The sequence below is a fragment of the Solanum pennellii genome, chromosome 5 (genome assembly GCF_001406875.1).
Source record: "Solanum pennellii chromosome 5, SPENNV200".
In the NCBI taxonomy this organism is placed as follows: domain Eukaryota; kingdom Viridiplantae; phylum Streptophyta; class Magnoliopsida; order Solanales; family Solanaceae; genus Solanum; species Solanum pennellii.
This window is the reverse complement of record NC_028641.1, coordinates 28,162,710-28,177,760: the sequence shown is the minus strand read 5'-3', so window position 1 is coordinate 28,177,760 and position 15,051 is coordinate 28,162,710. Positions and strand designations below refer to the sequence as shown.

The 15,051-nt window shown below is 32.9% G+C and overlaps 1 protein-coding gene across 2 annotated transcripts in view; it reads left to right on the top strand.

Moving 5' to 3' along the window:
* Positions 1–4,493: 4,493 nt before the first annotated feature.
* The window catches only part of LOC107020869 (NADH-cytochrome b5 reductase-like protein), a 16,466-nt gene continuing 5,908 nt past the window's right edge, over positions 4,494–15,051 (top strand). Inside the window, exons 1-8 of one of the 2 annotated variants that reach the window (XM_015221393.2) lie at positions 4,494–4,738; positions 7,015–7,045; positions 7,619–7,694; positions 12,409–12,468; positions 12,642–12,692; positions 13,820–13,874; positions 13,991–14,061; positions 14,161–14,212. In XM_015221393.2, the coding sequence (XP_015076879.1) occupies positions 4,583–4,738; positions 7,015–7,045; positions 7,619–7,694; positions 12,409–12,468; positions 12,642–12,692; positions 13,820–13,874; positions 13,991–14,061; positions 14,161–14,212 (552 nt within the window). In that variant the 5' untranslated portion in view covers positions 4,494–4,582. Of the gene's footprint in view, positions 4,739–7,014; positions 7,058–7,618; positions 7,695–12,408; positions 12,469–12,641; positions 12,693–13,819; positions 13,875–13,990; positions 14,062–14,160; positions 14,213–15,051 lie in introns of both variants that reach the window. The other variant, XM_015221392.2, reaches the window with a different exon arrangement.

Here is a 15,051-nt window from a genome sequence, read left to right as displayed (position 1 = left end):
CAAGGTGGAATACAAAAAAAATGGATAGAGAAAGTCTTTATCGGTAAGAATACAACACTAATTAGCGGATCAAAGAACAAAGGAGGGGGGGGGGAAGCATAAATGATAACAATATAAAACAAGGAGTACTCATCAATGCCAGTTGAGATGGAGCTCATAGATAAGGATAAGAGAATGAGTGTTGAAATACAATCGATAGAGATGCTAGTGGCGGCAATATAGAGGTAAAAGGACGGGATAAGGAGAATGAAATAGAATCAAATGAAAAAGAGGAGGAGTCATGCTCCAAGAAAGGAAAAATAGAAGAAACACAGAACAAAAAAATGCCATATTTAGAGGAGATCACAAAGAAAGAGAAGCAATGAAAAAAGGACATGGATAAGATTGAAGAAATAGAGGAAAATATCGACAAAGTATCGAGAGATGGTGATTTTTTGCCAAGGAAATTCATCGAAAGTGGAGGAAAAAGAAGTAAATCATGTCAACCTTCACTTTTGTTACAAGTGAAAACAAGAAGTAGCAATGAAAGACCACACGTGTTTATCAATGATTGGGAAAACCATATTTTGGAACATTAGTTTTATTAGGTCTCAAAAAGCTTTTGATAGACTAATGGAACTAAATAGGACGCACAAATACAATTACATATCTCTTATGGAACCTTTCCATGGCCCACAAGAACTAGAACACTACAAAAGGGAATTGGAAATGGGGAATACATATTGCAATTATACAACAAAAAAATGTAGGTCTTTTGGGAAGAAGAATGGATCGGTGAGGTGATAAGAGACAATGGACAACAACTAACAATGAAGCTAAGGAAAAGTAATATAAAATGTTTGTATTTCAGATGTAATGCCCTCGAAAGATTAGAATTATGGGAAGAGCTGGAGTTTATAGTTATAGAAAATAATAATCCATGGCTTGTGGGGGTGACTTTAACGTAATTCAAAATGCTGAAGAGAAGCAAGGGGGCTTGGATTTTACTCCTTATGAGGTGATAAAGTTTGTCCTAAACAATTGTGCATCAATATAACTGAAAACTTGTGGCAATAGGTTTACATGGCGGAAGGGAAGAATATAAGGGGAGTATATTTTCAATCGGGTTGGATAGATTGCAACACTGATGGGTCAAGTAGAGGCAACCAGAGGAAAGTACATACAACTTTTGTATGAGCAATGATCAGGGGAATTTAGTAAATCCATAGGCACAAAGAATAGGAGTAGGAGATATCATGGAGGCTCAAACTAGGACTATACTAAAAACGCTATAACACTGCCAAAAAGCCAATATGACTAATGTGATTGTAGAAACAAATTACTAAGCTTACAAAAATGATTAGGAGGGAATGAAGAGTACAATGACAACACACATAAGAGATGGAGGAAATTCAGAAACTAGTAGAGGCATTACATGCAAGAATTAAACATGTTTTCAGGGAAGCTAATCAATTAGCAAATAAGTTGGCAAATGAGGCATATGAAAAGCATGAGATAATACAATAACACAGTTTTCAACAGTTACAACAGATTTAAAAAAGATTTAAAACACGAACAAACAACATTGAGGATTAAAACAAGAAAGGCTAGAAGTCTTCAACAACAATATGAGCAATCATAATTACAAAGGAACAACCATTGACAGATCTCACAATTATGGTATATACATAAAATCCTTTTGCCATTACTAGGCATGCATCACTGTGAGCACTAAGCTCTCTAGTCTAAACTATAACTATGTTAGCTTATAAAAAGTTTCTTTAGCAAAAAGCGAGGGCCCAAAAGTAAGATTGAGTTTCATAGATCAGTGTTGAGAAAGAACTCTACAAGGAAAAAGAACATGAATATCTTGGTATCTCTACTGCCACTTTAGCTGAAGAAGAGGCAATTAGAGGTATGACAACAAAAAAGGAAAAGCGGAGAAGGAAAAGCGTCACTTACAGGTAGTTGCCAGCTCAATCAACAAACAAGACACCTCTATCAGAACCACCATGGTATATATTCACCGTTCCACATGATAATATCTCTACAATAGAAATAGAAAGTTAGAGTTCAAAGCTAGTAAGAAAGAAGATCACGATATAAAAGGAGACAACCTCTGCGAGCTAAGAAAAATAGTTATCAAGACATTCAAGAGGGAAGTGTTAATGATCCATATCAAAAGGAAGAGGAATGTAGAATTAGAAAGAACTCCAAGCGGAGACATAAAAAATATATATAAAGGAGATCAATCTGGTAACCCTATGTTTTATGGTGTTGCTTGTAAAAGTACGTGAGATATTTTAGTGGATTGAGTAATTCTAGTTTTGTTGTTTGTTTCAATTTCTAGGCTTTGTTGCCTATTTTGTACAAACTTATGACATGGAATAAAAAGCTAGTAGCTCCAGTATTGAAAGCGTCTCATTGATAAATTACATATCTCCATGTTTCTTTTATATATAGATGGTTGTGTCTACAATTTTTTTTGAAAATTGGTAATTTTTTTGTGTATACAAATTTCTAATACGTATAATTTAACAAAGATACTCTAGTCAACAACAATAGTAACTAACTATATTAATATAATTCTTTAAATGGTACAAATAATCTCTTCATGATGAGCATGAATCATTTTTATAAAATTTAAAAAGATGAATTTTTTACTTTTACAAAATATAAATTTATAAGTCAAGTTTTACATTTTTTTTGGGATAATGCACAAATACCCCCTCAACCTATGCCCAAAATTTCAGAGACACATTTATACTATACTAAGGTTCTATTACCCCCTGAACTTATTTTATTAATAATTTTCTATCCCTTTTTGCCCTACGCGGCACTATCTTGTGGGCCCAACGCTGATTGACTTTTTTTTTCAAGCTAGTGCCACGTAGGCCGAAAAGGGGGTAGAAAATTAATTATAAAATAAGTTCAAGGGGAAATAGGACCTTAGTATAGTATAAGTGTGTCTCTGAGATTTCGGGCATAGGTTGAGGGGGGGTACTTATGCATTTTCCTTTTTTTTTCAAAATAATATTTTTAGATAATTTAAACTTTAAAATTATCATCCAAAACAGCATGTTAGGGCAAACTAAGAATTATATAAGTGGAGAGGAATATATTAAACACAAAAATAATCAAGGTTTCAACATGTGAAAATGCCACAAATAGTCCTTGGACTATTGTAGTTGGTCTAAAATAGCCCTTAAATATATCTTACCGAATATAGTCCTTTGACTATTCCAAGTTTTACCAGATTTAGTCCCTTAACTTTATACATATCGATTTTAGTTCTTTAAGTATTAGAAAACATCAAGTTTGATCTCTGTTTATATTTTTAATACAAATGGCATAGATTTATATTAACGGAATCAATGCCTCCATGAAATTAAATTCTTATCCCATATATTTAGCCGTTTCTCTCTCTCCGCTACTTTTTCTTCAAATTATTCTTATGAAAAAAATTTAACCTCAACGATTTAAAATAAAATTTACGAGAAAATCAAGACTTCTATCCTCTTTCCTCATTAATTTTATTTTGCATCGTTGAGGTTAAAGTTCTTTTTCCAAAAGTAATTTGAAGAAAAAATTGTGAGGAGAGAGAATAAACTGAAAATAGGTTAAGAATTTAATATCACTTCCATTAATATAAATCTAAATTATTTATATAAAAAATATATATTGACCAAATCTGATATATTTTTAAATAGCTAAAGAACTAAAAAGGATAATTGTATAGAATGACAAACTAATAATATAAAATAAATATAATAGCTACCCTTTGATTTATTTGTGTTCCAGAGCAAACTGTTTGTCAATCTCTGTCTCCATCATATTATCACTCACCTTTCTCTCTCTCGCTTAATACAATAGAATTGTATAAATTGTGTTTCTTATTGTATAAAACGAGAGAAAATTGTATAAACGCATGCAAATACATATATGTTCGTCCTATACACTTATAATTGTACAATACAAATTTTCCCCTGCCCAAGTCTCTTTTGCCTTTCTCGTTTTATACAAATTCAAATTGTATATAATTTCTCTCTTTCTCATTTTATACAATTCGATTCAATTATATATTCTCTGCACAAGTCTCTTTTTGCTTTTCTCTCTTTCTCGTTTTTATACAAATTCAAATTGTATATAATTTTCTTTCTCGTTTTATGTAATTTAATTCTGATTTTCTCGCTTTCTCGTTTTATACAATTCAATTTGTATATAATTTCTCGATTTCTCATTTTATAAAATTCGCTTCAATTATATATGTATAAAAAATTATATATATATATAAGTTTGGTATGAATCATAATTATGCAAACTTTACTATAACATACAAATATAAATTTTATATTTGCTATATGTGAAAGTTACCTCAACTAAAATGATAAGCGCTAAGTGTATTGTCAAGAGATAAAACATAATAAAATTTTGAAGAGTTAAATTAAGTGCTACATCTACTCCAATAGTCGGGGAATATTTATGACATTTTCTAGATTCAACATAATAAAAGAACTTAAAACTCAATTCACAATTCATAAAATCCTAAACCTTTTCTTCTTCCCCAGGTAGAGAAAAGACTATAGAGAGAGAGAGAGTGAAAATGGCAGCGTTGTTGAGGAAGCTAGCCAAGGCTGCACCCATAGCATTTCGAGGCGATTCCAAGTCAAATTTTGCTGATCCTCGCTTCCCCTTTGGAGCTATTGCAGCCGTTGCTGGATGCGTCTCTTATTATTACTGCCATTCTTCTGCGAATTTGGTATACTTCAATTCTATGTTTCATTTCTCATTTTAATGTTTTGTAATCTGAGCGTCTATTTTCAGCTTAAATGTAATATGTGTTATTTTTATGGAAGATTCAGGACTGTTTTTGTTGTGGGTTTCTACCGATTTTATTTATGTCCAATTGTTGTGTCAGATCTTTTCCTGTTTTCTCTGACTTTTATCTTCGTGATGATTTGATACTTCTGTTGATTTTTTGTGATTGGCAGACTATCTTCTCTTGTCACTATTAACACAATGTATGATGTATAGATTAGATGTGTGTCACATGTTCGAACCCTGCAACTCACAAAAGGCTAGTATTTAAGTGGAGAAGGGTAGAAGAACGGATTCATTTTACATCGAGTTAGGTCCTCGGGATTTCTTTGCTATGAAAAAATATTACTACTTGATAGAGTACATTGACAAGAGACTAAGCTTCACTTGTCAAAGTTGAAAGATGTGACTCATATGGATAATGTCTATGTTGCTCAGAATCTACCCTTAAGAACTGAGATGGGAGTTGAAATCCCATAAAAAATCTTCTATTCGTTTCTATCCAAAGAGAACAAACATTACAGCTAGGGAACATTTCCTCAGCCTCTGTTGTAATTGTTTTGTTTTCTGGAATAATAATAGTAGATTCTTGTCTCCGATCCAGGTGATTACTCTAATGTATCTGCCATTACATTGTAGTTTTGGTACACTGTGTACAAATAAGCTTTGATCTTCCTCCTTTCCTGAATAAATTCCCTGAACCGCGGGAAGCCATATCCATCTGATATTTTCCTCATCAACTTTAGTTCTTTTTGTGAATATGCTACCTCGCTCGAACCATAGGAACCATAGGTCACTAGCTTCACTTTTATATATTAACTCGAAAGATTTGCCTCCTGAATGAAAAAGAGTCCCCCCCCCCCCCCCCCNTTTAAATGGTAACTTTGTCTATTCCACAAAAGTCAGTACACTGATCAGTATTTACAACGTGTACTTCAAATTCTACTATCTTTAGCTAAACTGAGTCTAGTACATCAATTAAGGAGATTGTATCATTTGAGTATAATTGATTACACCAAAAACGTAGTAGCATAAGACAATTTAGTGTGACTTTTGGCATACTATTCTCAACACTATCGGAAGCTCTAGAGTTCCTTTCCTTCCATATTGTCCACCATATGCTAGCTGGGACAATTCTCCATCTGTCTCTATTCTTGGATTGCTTTCCGGATTCCTCCCAACTCTGAATTGCTTCTGTGATCTTGGCAGGCATGGTCCATGACATACCCTTAAGGCTCAGGAATAACCTTCATAGTTGACTTGTCATCTTGCAGTGTAGAAAGAGATGGTTAACTGTCTCAGCAGTTTCCCCACAAAAGAAACATCTAGAACATAATGGTCTCCCCCTTTTCTTTAAGTTGTCTTGAGTCAGTACAGCCTCCTTGGCTAACAACCAAACAAATCATGCCACTTTGAGTGGAATTTTTGACTTCCAGATTCCTCTCCATGGCCAGTGACTTTGAGGCTGATTGGTGTGGTTCAACCAGTTGTATGCACAACCCACCTTAAAGCTGCCATTTCGATTACCTTTCCACCACAAAATGTCCTGACCTCCTTCCAGTCCATTAAATTGCCCAATGTTGTTGAAAAAATCTGCTACCCTTTGAATCTCCCAATCATTTAATTGTCTTCTAAAGATGAAGTTCCACCCTTGAGGAGTCCAGTGATCTACTATAGTCTTCTGTTGGTGAGATACCAGAGAGTATATATCAGGATACAAGGCCTCTAGCCTACCTGCCTCATGCCAAGCATCTTTCCAGAATTCTGTTTTCTCTCCATTCCTCACTTTGATCTGTGTGTTAGCCTTAAACTCGGACCACAGAGATCTAATGGATCTCCATACACTAACCCCATATTCTGTAGTCACTTCTTTGGTGATCAGAAGGACTACCAGAGTCAGACCGCTAATTCAAAAGCAACTTTTGTGTGTTGCTTTTAAACTAGTGCCTGTGAGCATTTTCCCTTGTTTGTGTTTCTTTTCGCCTTAATTGATTTGGAAATGAAAGTTAAATCATTAGATTCTCCTAGTTTTACGCCTTAAGATTGTTTGTTTCTCATTTTCTTTCGGGAGTAGATGTTGAACCATCATGTTATTGCTCGTTAGATACTGGATATTTTTTCTTTATGATTTTTATTTCTGTGACTTCAGAGTGCCTACATTAATTGTTCAACTGTATATTTCATTCATTAGAAAGCTGAAAATTTTCCAATATACAGGTGTACTTGGAGCAAATCAGTGAAGATTCGGGTAAAAAAGTTGGTTAGTTTTTTTATTCATGCCTCTCTGAAGCTTATGCTTTTGTCAAGAGATTCATAGAGTTGGTTGGAGCACCAACTCAATCAAAACTCTCTTTCTGTTTAAGCCAACAGTTTTGATTTTGATTTAGGGTCTGTGATATAAGTTTTTTGTTGATGCAGTTATGTGGGAAGTTGAAAATGCGGGCTTTCATTTTCATAGACTTTGATTTATGAATTATAAGTCCTATCATTTGAAATGAGTTAATAAGGAAAACCAGAGATAAGATATAAGAAATTCTTTGCATGTAACAGGTTGAAGGAATGACTTGTATATACTTTTGTCTGAGAATTTGCATGGTTTCTCTGCTTATAAGCTAATTTATTGATATATTTGAGTTTTTCTATTTTATGAATCTGTGTATATTCCCTCTCTCGTTTAGACTTCTCTTTGACTTCATGCTTTTTGATGTCAAGTTTAAGTGCTTCAGTAACATTAGAACACTGGAAGATTTGTTTAATTGTGATATTGTTAAGTTAAAACAAGGAACTAACTCAATTTTGCTGTTGCCTCCTTCATTTTCAGCTCTAAATCCTGACAAATGGATTGAATTTAAGCTGCAAGATCGAGCTCCAGTTAGCCACAATAGTCATCTATTCAGGTTATTTTTTTCTTTCTTTGTTAGTTTATAATTATGGCTTTAACGCTTTAGTAGTGACACTACTCATTCAATAATGACCCTCCCTGTGAACTAAACCTGGTCTGTTTGGTTTGAAAATTCTGTTGGCAATTTGAGTTTATTCTACCACTGTTACTATTGGATCAGTGATCTTACACCAATTACCTCATAGTAAATAGAACTTTCTAGCCCATTTGTATCTACCGAAGGTGGTTAAATGTGTGGATTCAACTTTTGGGAATAGAATTCATAGGGTAATTCTGCCTCTGATGTTCTGGTACATATAACTCAATGAAATGATATTTTAGATTGGCTCTGGGTTGCTGACTTTAATAAACTAGATCCTAACTCATAGAAATGCATGGTAACTAGGGTGGATATATATTTTTGCTAAGTTGCAAGGACTCTTCAATTTTGATGCCGCACCTGTATCGGATTCTCCAATTTGAAGAGCCTAAGCAACATAGTATATATGGCAATGGGTGTAGCCAGTACTAGTAATCATATAAACATCATTAAAACCGGTGTTGCTTATATATGAAATAAAATAAAATTGTCAATTTTAAAAATTGATATCTGTATGTCCTATGTTGAGCAGGAAAAATAATATAAGCGATGGAAATTGTCTTTCTATAATTTTTATTAAGCATAGAGGGCTTTAAATAGCCAACTTAAATACAAAAAATCTGCATATTTTAAAATTCAAAAACCTAAAATATCTCAACTGATCTTATCTAACTAATTTGAATGAATTTAAACAAAGACGACCCCTACAACTAAACTACTTATTATTATGGTAAATCAAGAGTAACAGAAGCAATTTTCAACACTCCTTTGCTTTATTTGCTGCAATTTGAAAAAACTGTTTCTCTTCAATTTCTACTTTGGCTGTTGATGATGAATTCTATTTGACTGCTTTTGAACTTGCACACTTTTCTTAACATGACTCTTTCTTCTTTTTTCTTTTGGTTTTGTTCACAAAAATCCTCAATAACCTTATCTTGTTTGAAAGTTTTTCTGAAAGTGTTTTAATCTGGACAATTATATGATTTGCAAAAAATTGTTGGAAGAATTTTTTTTTCCATCACAATATCCTATAAATCGTTTGTCGGGATGTGATTTCAATTTTGGTGACCAAATTTGATAGTTCTCATCAATGATAATTAATGAGGCATTCAAAAAGAGATGACTGCTTGGCATGTTTGAGAAATAAGTTAAAAATTAATAATTGTTAAATAGGTTAAAAACTGGTATTGGTTAAAAATAGTTTGAATATGGTTCTGTAGATGAATTCATAGATGTGGTAAGACTAATGAGACTCTTGATACTGCTGTTGTTTTTTTAAAGATGCTGGAGCAGCAAAAATGATGTGATTGAAATTATCTTTGTAGAATCTTATTAAGCATAGAGGGCTTTAAATAGCCAATTTAAGACAAAAAATCTGCATATTTTAAAATTCAAAACCTAAAATATCTCAACGGATCTTTTCTAACTGAATTTGATTTATTACTCTGGCTAATCAGCAGTAACAAGCAATTTTTAACATCCTATTCAACTTATCTAGTTAAACCCTTTTCAAAAGAAGTTCTCAGATGTCTTGTTGTGATTCTGATATATGGATTTCGGGCCTGTTTGGATTGGCTTTTGGCTTATGACTTATAAGCCAAAAGCCATAAGTTAGGGTTTCTAACTATATGGCTTTTGGCTTATTTTTGTTATCGTGACTTTAAAATAAGTGCTTATAAGCACTTTTTAACTTTACCCCAACACTTCAAAACTGCTTAAAAGCTACTTTGACTTAAAAGCACCTAATATAAGTCAGTCCAAATGGGCACTTACATTTCTCCAACTAGTATTTTGATCCTCTATGACCAGAAGATTCTTTTGACGAAACAACTTGAAATGGCAAGCTTGATTGTAACAAGACTACAGAAAAAGATGGAAAAAAATCTTTAACATGAGTAACACCACAATTATGATAGTGTGAAGCAATGTTTAAGCTTCTTTGCAATAAATGTTTATGTTGTTCAAGTGGCATATAACATGGCCATACTGTTTTGCTCATGCTTCTTCCTTCGACTAACAAATTACTTACGATCTGAAATATTGCGGAGAGTGGAGGTATTTTCTTAAAGGGAGGTAAAATAAATGTCCAATTTAATTAGTCAAAGTGTACATGAGCTCTTTATGCATTAGGTTGTGATTCAAGAAAGTTTAAAGAGAAGCAACAAAATGAACAAATATCTGGTGACATTTAAGCTAGCTTATTGACATTCATAAAAGATATACTTATAGCAGAATATGGTAAAATCTAAAATAATTGGACGACATATGAATTTCTTCAACAACTCAAATTTATCTTTCTCATTTTAATAATTACCTTAGATAAGTCCTACTTCCTCTGTTACAACTCTTAATCCTAATACCTTGCTGGAAATAACTTCAATGGTAAAAGGCTTATAGATTCATCAACACTACGGTATCTTCCGTCTATTATAATTCCATCTCTAACTTTTGAACTATGAGCGGAGAGCAAATGCAGTGATGCTCTTATGTTCGTTGCTATATGAGAGTATTTGAGGAGCTGGAATAGATATCTGATCAATATAGACCAACTTCATTTGAACAATTTGATAAAAAAATCAGATTCCAAAGTGGAAATTATATTTGATGACTACGATTCAATAGTAGACAATTTAGCTCATTGGTGATAGAGTTGGTCCTGGCAGCTTCTTCTATATATCTAAGTGAACCCTCATTCTTTAACCGTATGACTTTCAATCTGATCTTTGTTTAAATCATTTTGCGACTGAAATATAATCATGTAATAACTGAAGCACCTTGTTTTGATGGGTTCAAGGGCTCTTATACTGCTCTCATGTTCCAGTTGTCCACCTATCACAAAAAGAAATACAGAGATGAAATGATAGAGAGCAAGAGTTTGGCGTAACTAAATATAGGATTATAAGCATATCAAGAATTAATTCCCTCCTGTTGCCTTCATTCACTACTACTTTGAGATATGCTTTTTAGTGGGTTTGATCTTTTTGTCTATAAATATAACTGTTAGTATTCCATTTGAATATCCCAAAGCAAACAACTAAATGAATGTAGATTCTAATTCAAAGAGTACTAAATGTTTGCAAGAAAACAAAATATTAAGGGGTTGTTTGGTACAAAATGAATAACACATGGATTAGTAATGCGGGAATTAAATAATACATGGATTAGTAGTGCAGGGATTAGTAATGTAGGGTTTATTTTTATCAAGTGTTTGGTTCATTGTTTCCAATCCCAACTTGTGATTGTATTCAAATTTTTTAAGAATCTCCTTTCCAATTACACCTTAAATTATTATGTTATTGTGTCAAAGTAGATAATTATCGGTAAATATTTTTTTATGGCATTCTAACTAGCTACGAGAAGAATAATTTTGTTTTCATGTTTCCAATTTTCTACTTGAATTATTTGAGGATAAGTATTTTCATCTTAATAAATTGATCACTCATAAAATGTCAATTTTAAATTTAAAAAAGATAAATTAACTACTTTTAAAATTGTAAAGATGGTCAACAACGGTAAAATTGAATAAACCATCTACATTTACACATGAAAATTGCAAGTTATATTTTTAATATGTATGCATTTCTTTAAATTGTTCAAAATACGAATAATTAGTGATATATTTGTCTTTTAATTAGTAAATATTAAATAACTCACATTTCATATTTGTATTGATTTGAATTAGATATAGATATATTTAGTAATAAATAACTCTCTCTAAATAATTTGTGACCTAATTTGTTTAAATAAATTTACTAGTACAAATATAAAACATAAAATTAAGAAAATGAAGAAAAAAAATTAAAAAAATTTGAGGGATATTTGTCTTTATATGATTTATCCCATGGTATTTATCCTATGTATTACTAATACCTCCAAATGGAAGGTATTAGTTATGCTTCCTATAAGACCATGTAGGATGTACAACTAATCCATGGATTAGTTATACATAGGCTCAAATTCCTACCAAATATAGTATTAAATTATACCATATACATGTATTATTTCTTTTAATGCAGCCTAACAAACGACCCCTAAGTAGTTATTTTTATAATTAATGTATTAGTGAAAAATACTTAGCAACATTATGAGAAAATTAATATTCATCATGTGTTGATGGAATAATGTATATATGATGAAAGGTTATTAAGGTCACTTAACATTTTAAGGGCAATGTGGTCAACTTTAATATTCCTTTCTAGTCTTTTTTTGGATTTATGGGAGGGGGATTACTATAACTAATATTTAGACCATGCTAGTGTTTTGGTTAGAAAAATAAACCCTCTACTTTGGTTTCCGTTGCTTGTCTCTGCTGCTTTTGAGATAATTGGATTTCTATGTAATTTTGCTTTCATTTTCATTTGTTGTGTTAGTCACTAAATAGATCATTTTGGACTTTTATGTTAGAATTGGGTAGACTTTGGACTGCAGTTATTAACAAAGTTCTCCTGTATCCAAATCTTAGATGGTAGTTAGACTTAAGCCTCCAAAGTTGAGTCTGTTATTTGGTTATATTACTGAGAATCCCCTTTAAGTATTGTAATTTTCAGGTATACAGCGAGCAGTCAATGACTCAATGCTGCATTGTTTGATTACGATATTGATCTACTCTTTCTTTCCTCCAATATTTTAGGTTTTCATTTGATCCTTCTTCAAAGTTAGGTCTTGATATTGCATCTTGCATTCTTACAAGGTAAGTTCCAATATATTTAAATATCATTTCCATCGTGTGCTTGTAACTTAAGAAAGTTTGGAAGCTGTGTTACAAGAATTATGGGAATATAGGCTTCATCAAAAGAATTATGAGAATATGGTTTCTTATCATTACTCTGACATTCTATCATACTGATACACTTTTTCATTTAGGGCACCAATGGGAGAAAATGCTGAAGGAAAACCAAAATATGCCATTCGGCCGTAAGTTTCACTTTTATAATTTCTCTTTCTTAGCCTTTTCCCTTTTCATGTTTAGTTCTTGTTAGTATCTTGTGAATATGGTTAGGATCTTGTAATAGTATACATCAGTTAGGATCATTTAGATTGTTGCTCTTCCGGTAATTATGATGTAATCAGAACATGTGGACGTCAACACACAAGTGTATGGCCTTGTGGTAAATGAAATGAGTTGAGCACCATGAGTTTTTAGCTTTAGGTTCAAATCCCTGCAGAGACGAAACACTTGGTGATCTCTTCCCATTTGTGCTAGCATTGGTGGATAGAGTAAACTGGTTCTTGTTGCTGGTGGTAGGTGGTAGGTATCCCATGGAATTGATCGAGGTGCGCCGCAAGCTGGCCCCGACACCACAGTATTAGGACAAAAGAACATATGGACGACACTATTTAAACCGTAATCATTTTTGAGGGAAAAATCAAGCAGTTTATCCTAACATTTTCTCTTCTTTTCACAGTTCTACTATTTTATCCATTTGAATGCTAATTAAGTTCTTTTCAGCTGTATGAACTTAAAGCCTTCTTTACTTCCTTACATTTTGATGTAGATAATAACTCTAATTACCAAAATTTATCTTTTCTCTAATAAAAAGTGAAAAGGGTTACATCTTTGATTGGGAGAGGACGTAACTCTTTTCGGATTATATGCTTTCCACTTAGTCTTTCTATGGCAATAGTGTCTAGACTAGCTTACCTGCACCTACACTATTTCACTGATTATCTACTACCTTATACCCATAGAAGTACTGGGTGACTTTACCACCAAGGGTTAGACAAATAATAAAAAAAATCCACCAAGCCTTTTTTCCATCTTCTGGGATTTGAATTTTGGTCTTCCATGGTCAATTCCTTTTTTATTGACTACTAAGCCACCACCCTTGTGTACTATGATATCAAGTTAATTAAAAGAAACATCCATAAGCTTTTCTCTTATTCCATTATCCCCTCTTTTGTGTACCTATTCTCTATTTTAATCTGTGTCAAGAGAGTTCATCTCTTCTCTTGAATGGGCAAAATCTTCTCTTGAATGCCCCTTCATATTTTTGGAATACTACAAGATGCTCTAAATTGAGCAAGTATGTTCCTGTTTTCAGTTACACTCCTATATCTGATCCAGAAGCCAAGGGATACTTTGATTTGTTAATTAAGGTATGCTTTGAGTTTTTCTACTTAGTTTACCTCACTGTTGATCTAACTCGCCAAAACATGCTCATTAACTTGCTTTTCTTTTACAATGTTTTTTGGAAACTATGTAATTATTGTAGGTTTATCCAGAAGGGAAAATGAGCCAGCATTTTGCAAAACTGAAACCAGGGGATGTACTTCAAGTAAAAGGGTCTGTGATACAACTTAGTACATTCTAGCAGAGATCTTCCTTTTGTTACTTTATCGTTTTTCTAGTTTACGAGTCAATAATGGCGTTCAATTTGTGCAGGCCCATTGAGAAATTGCGTTACAGTTCAAACATGAAGAAACATATAGGCATGGTAAGAGCTTGCATCTAAGTGTTCTCTGTGACACTGCTATTTAAAAAGAGTACAATATGATCATGTTGAAACTCTTGATTCATGGTAAAATTAGGAATTATCTTCTTTCTTCAGTCTGGTGGTAAGATTAGGAAGTTGTGTAGATATAACTCACTTTGCTGGGATGAATTTTGTGCAAGCAGAGTACTTGGCAGATTTAGAGCTTTCAATTGGATAAGACTCATTTCTGCTGTTTCCTCCCCTTCATTATGCTTGTTAACAAAGGCAAAACACCAAAGAAAACACTGTACTTAATAAAAGTTGAAAGCGTTGGAAGGCATATTATTCATGTTCATATTCTGCCCAACTTTGAATAAATGGCATCATTTAGGCCACATTCATTAAAAATGATGTCATCAAAACATAGAACTCATGCTTATTACAAGAGATGTGAAACTTGTGAAGAAGAGGACTTGATCTTCCATACAAACAGAAAAACGTAACTGTGAGTATAAAACCCAAAAAATAAAAAAGAAACAGAAGATTTAATATTGGTTAGATGGTATTAATTTATGTGCTTGGTGCAACTTCGGTACATGTACACCAAGTTAATCTGCTCATAGTTGTTAACTGGTGATGTTACTTTATTAGGGGACTCAAATGGATGAATTGGGCTAAATTTGGCAGGGTCAAATGGTCTTAAGTAAATAAATGGGCTGGTCAATAACCCGCCCTAAGGTTACTTGGGTTGAAATGGACCGAACGATGGGTCTTAATCCATTGCGCTGAACACTCACCAAGTTTTAATTTCTTTGTTTGTTTTCTTTGTATTTGCTTAATATATTCCTCCCCCCCCCCCC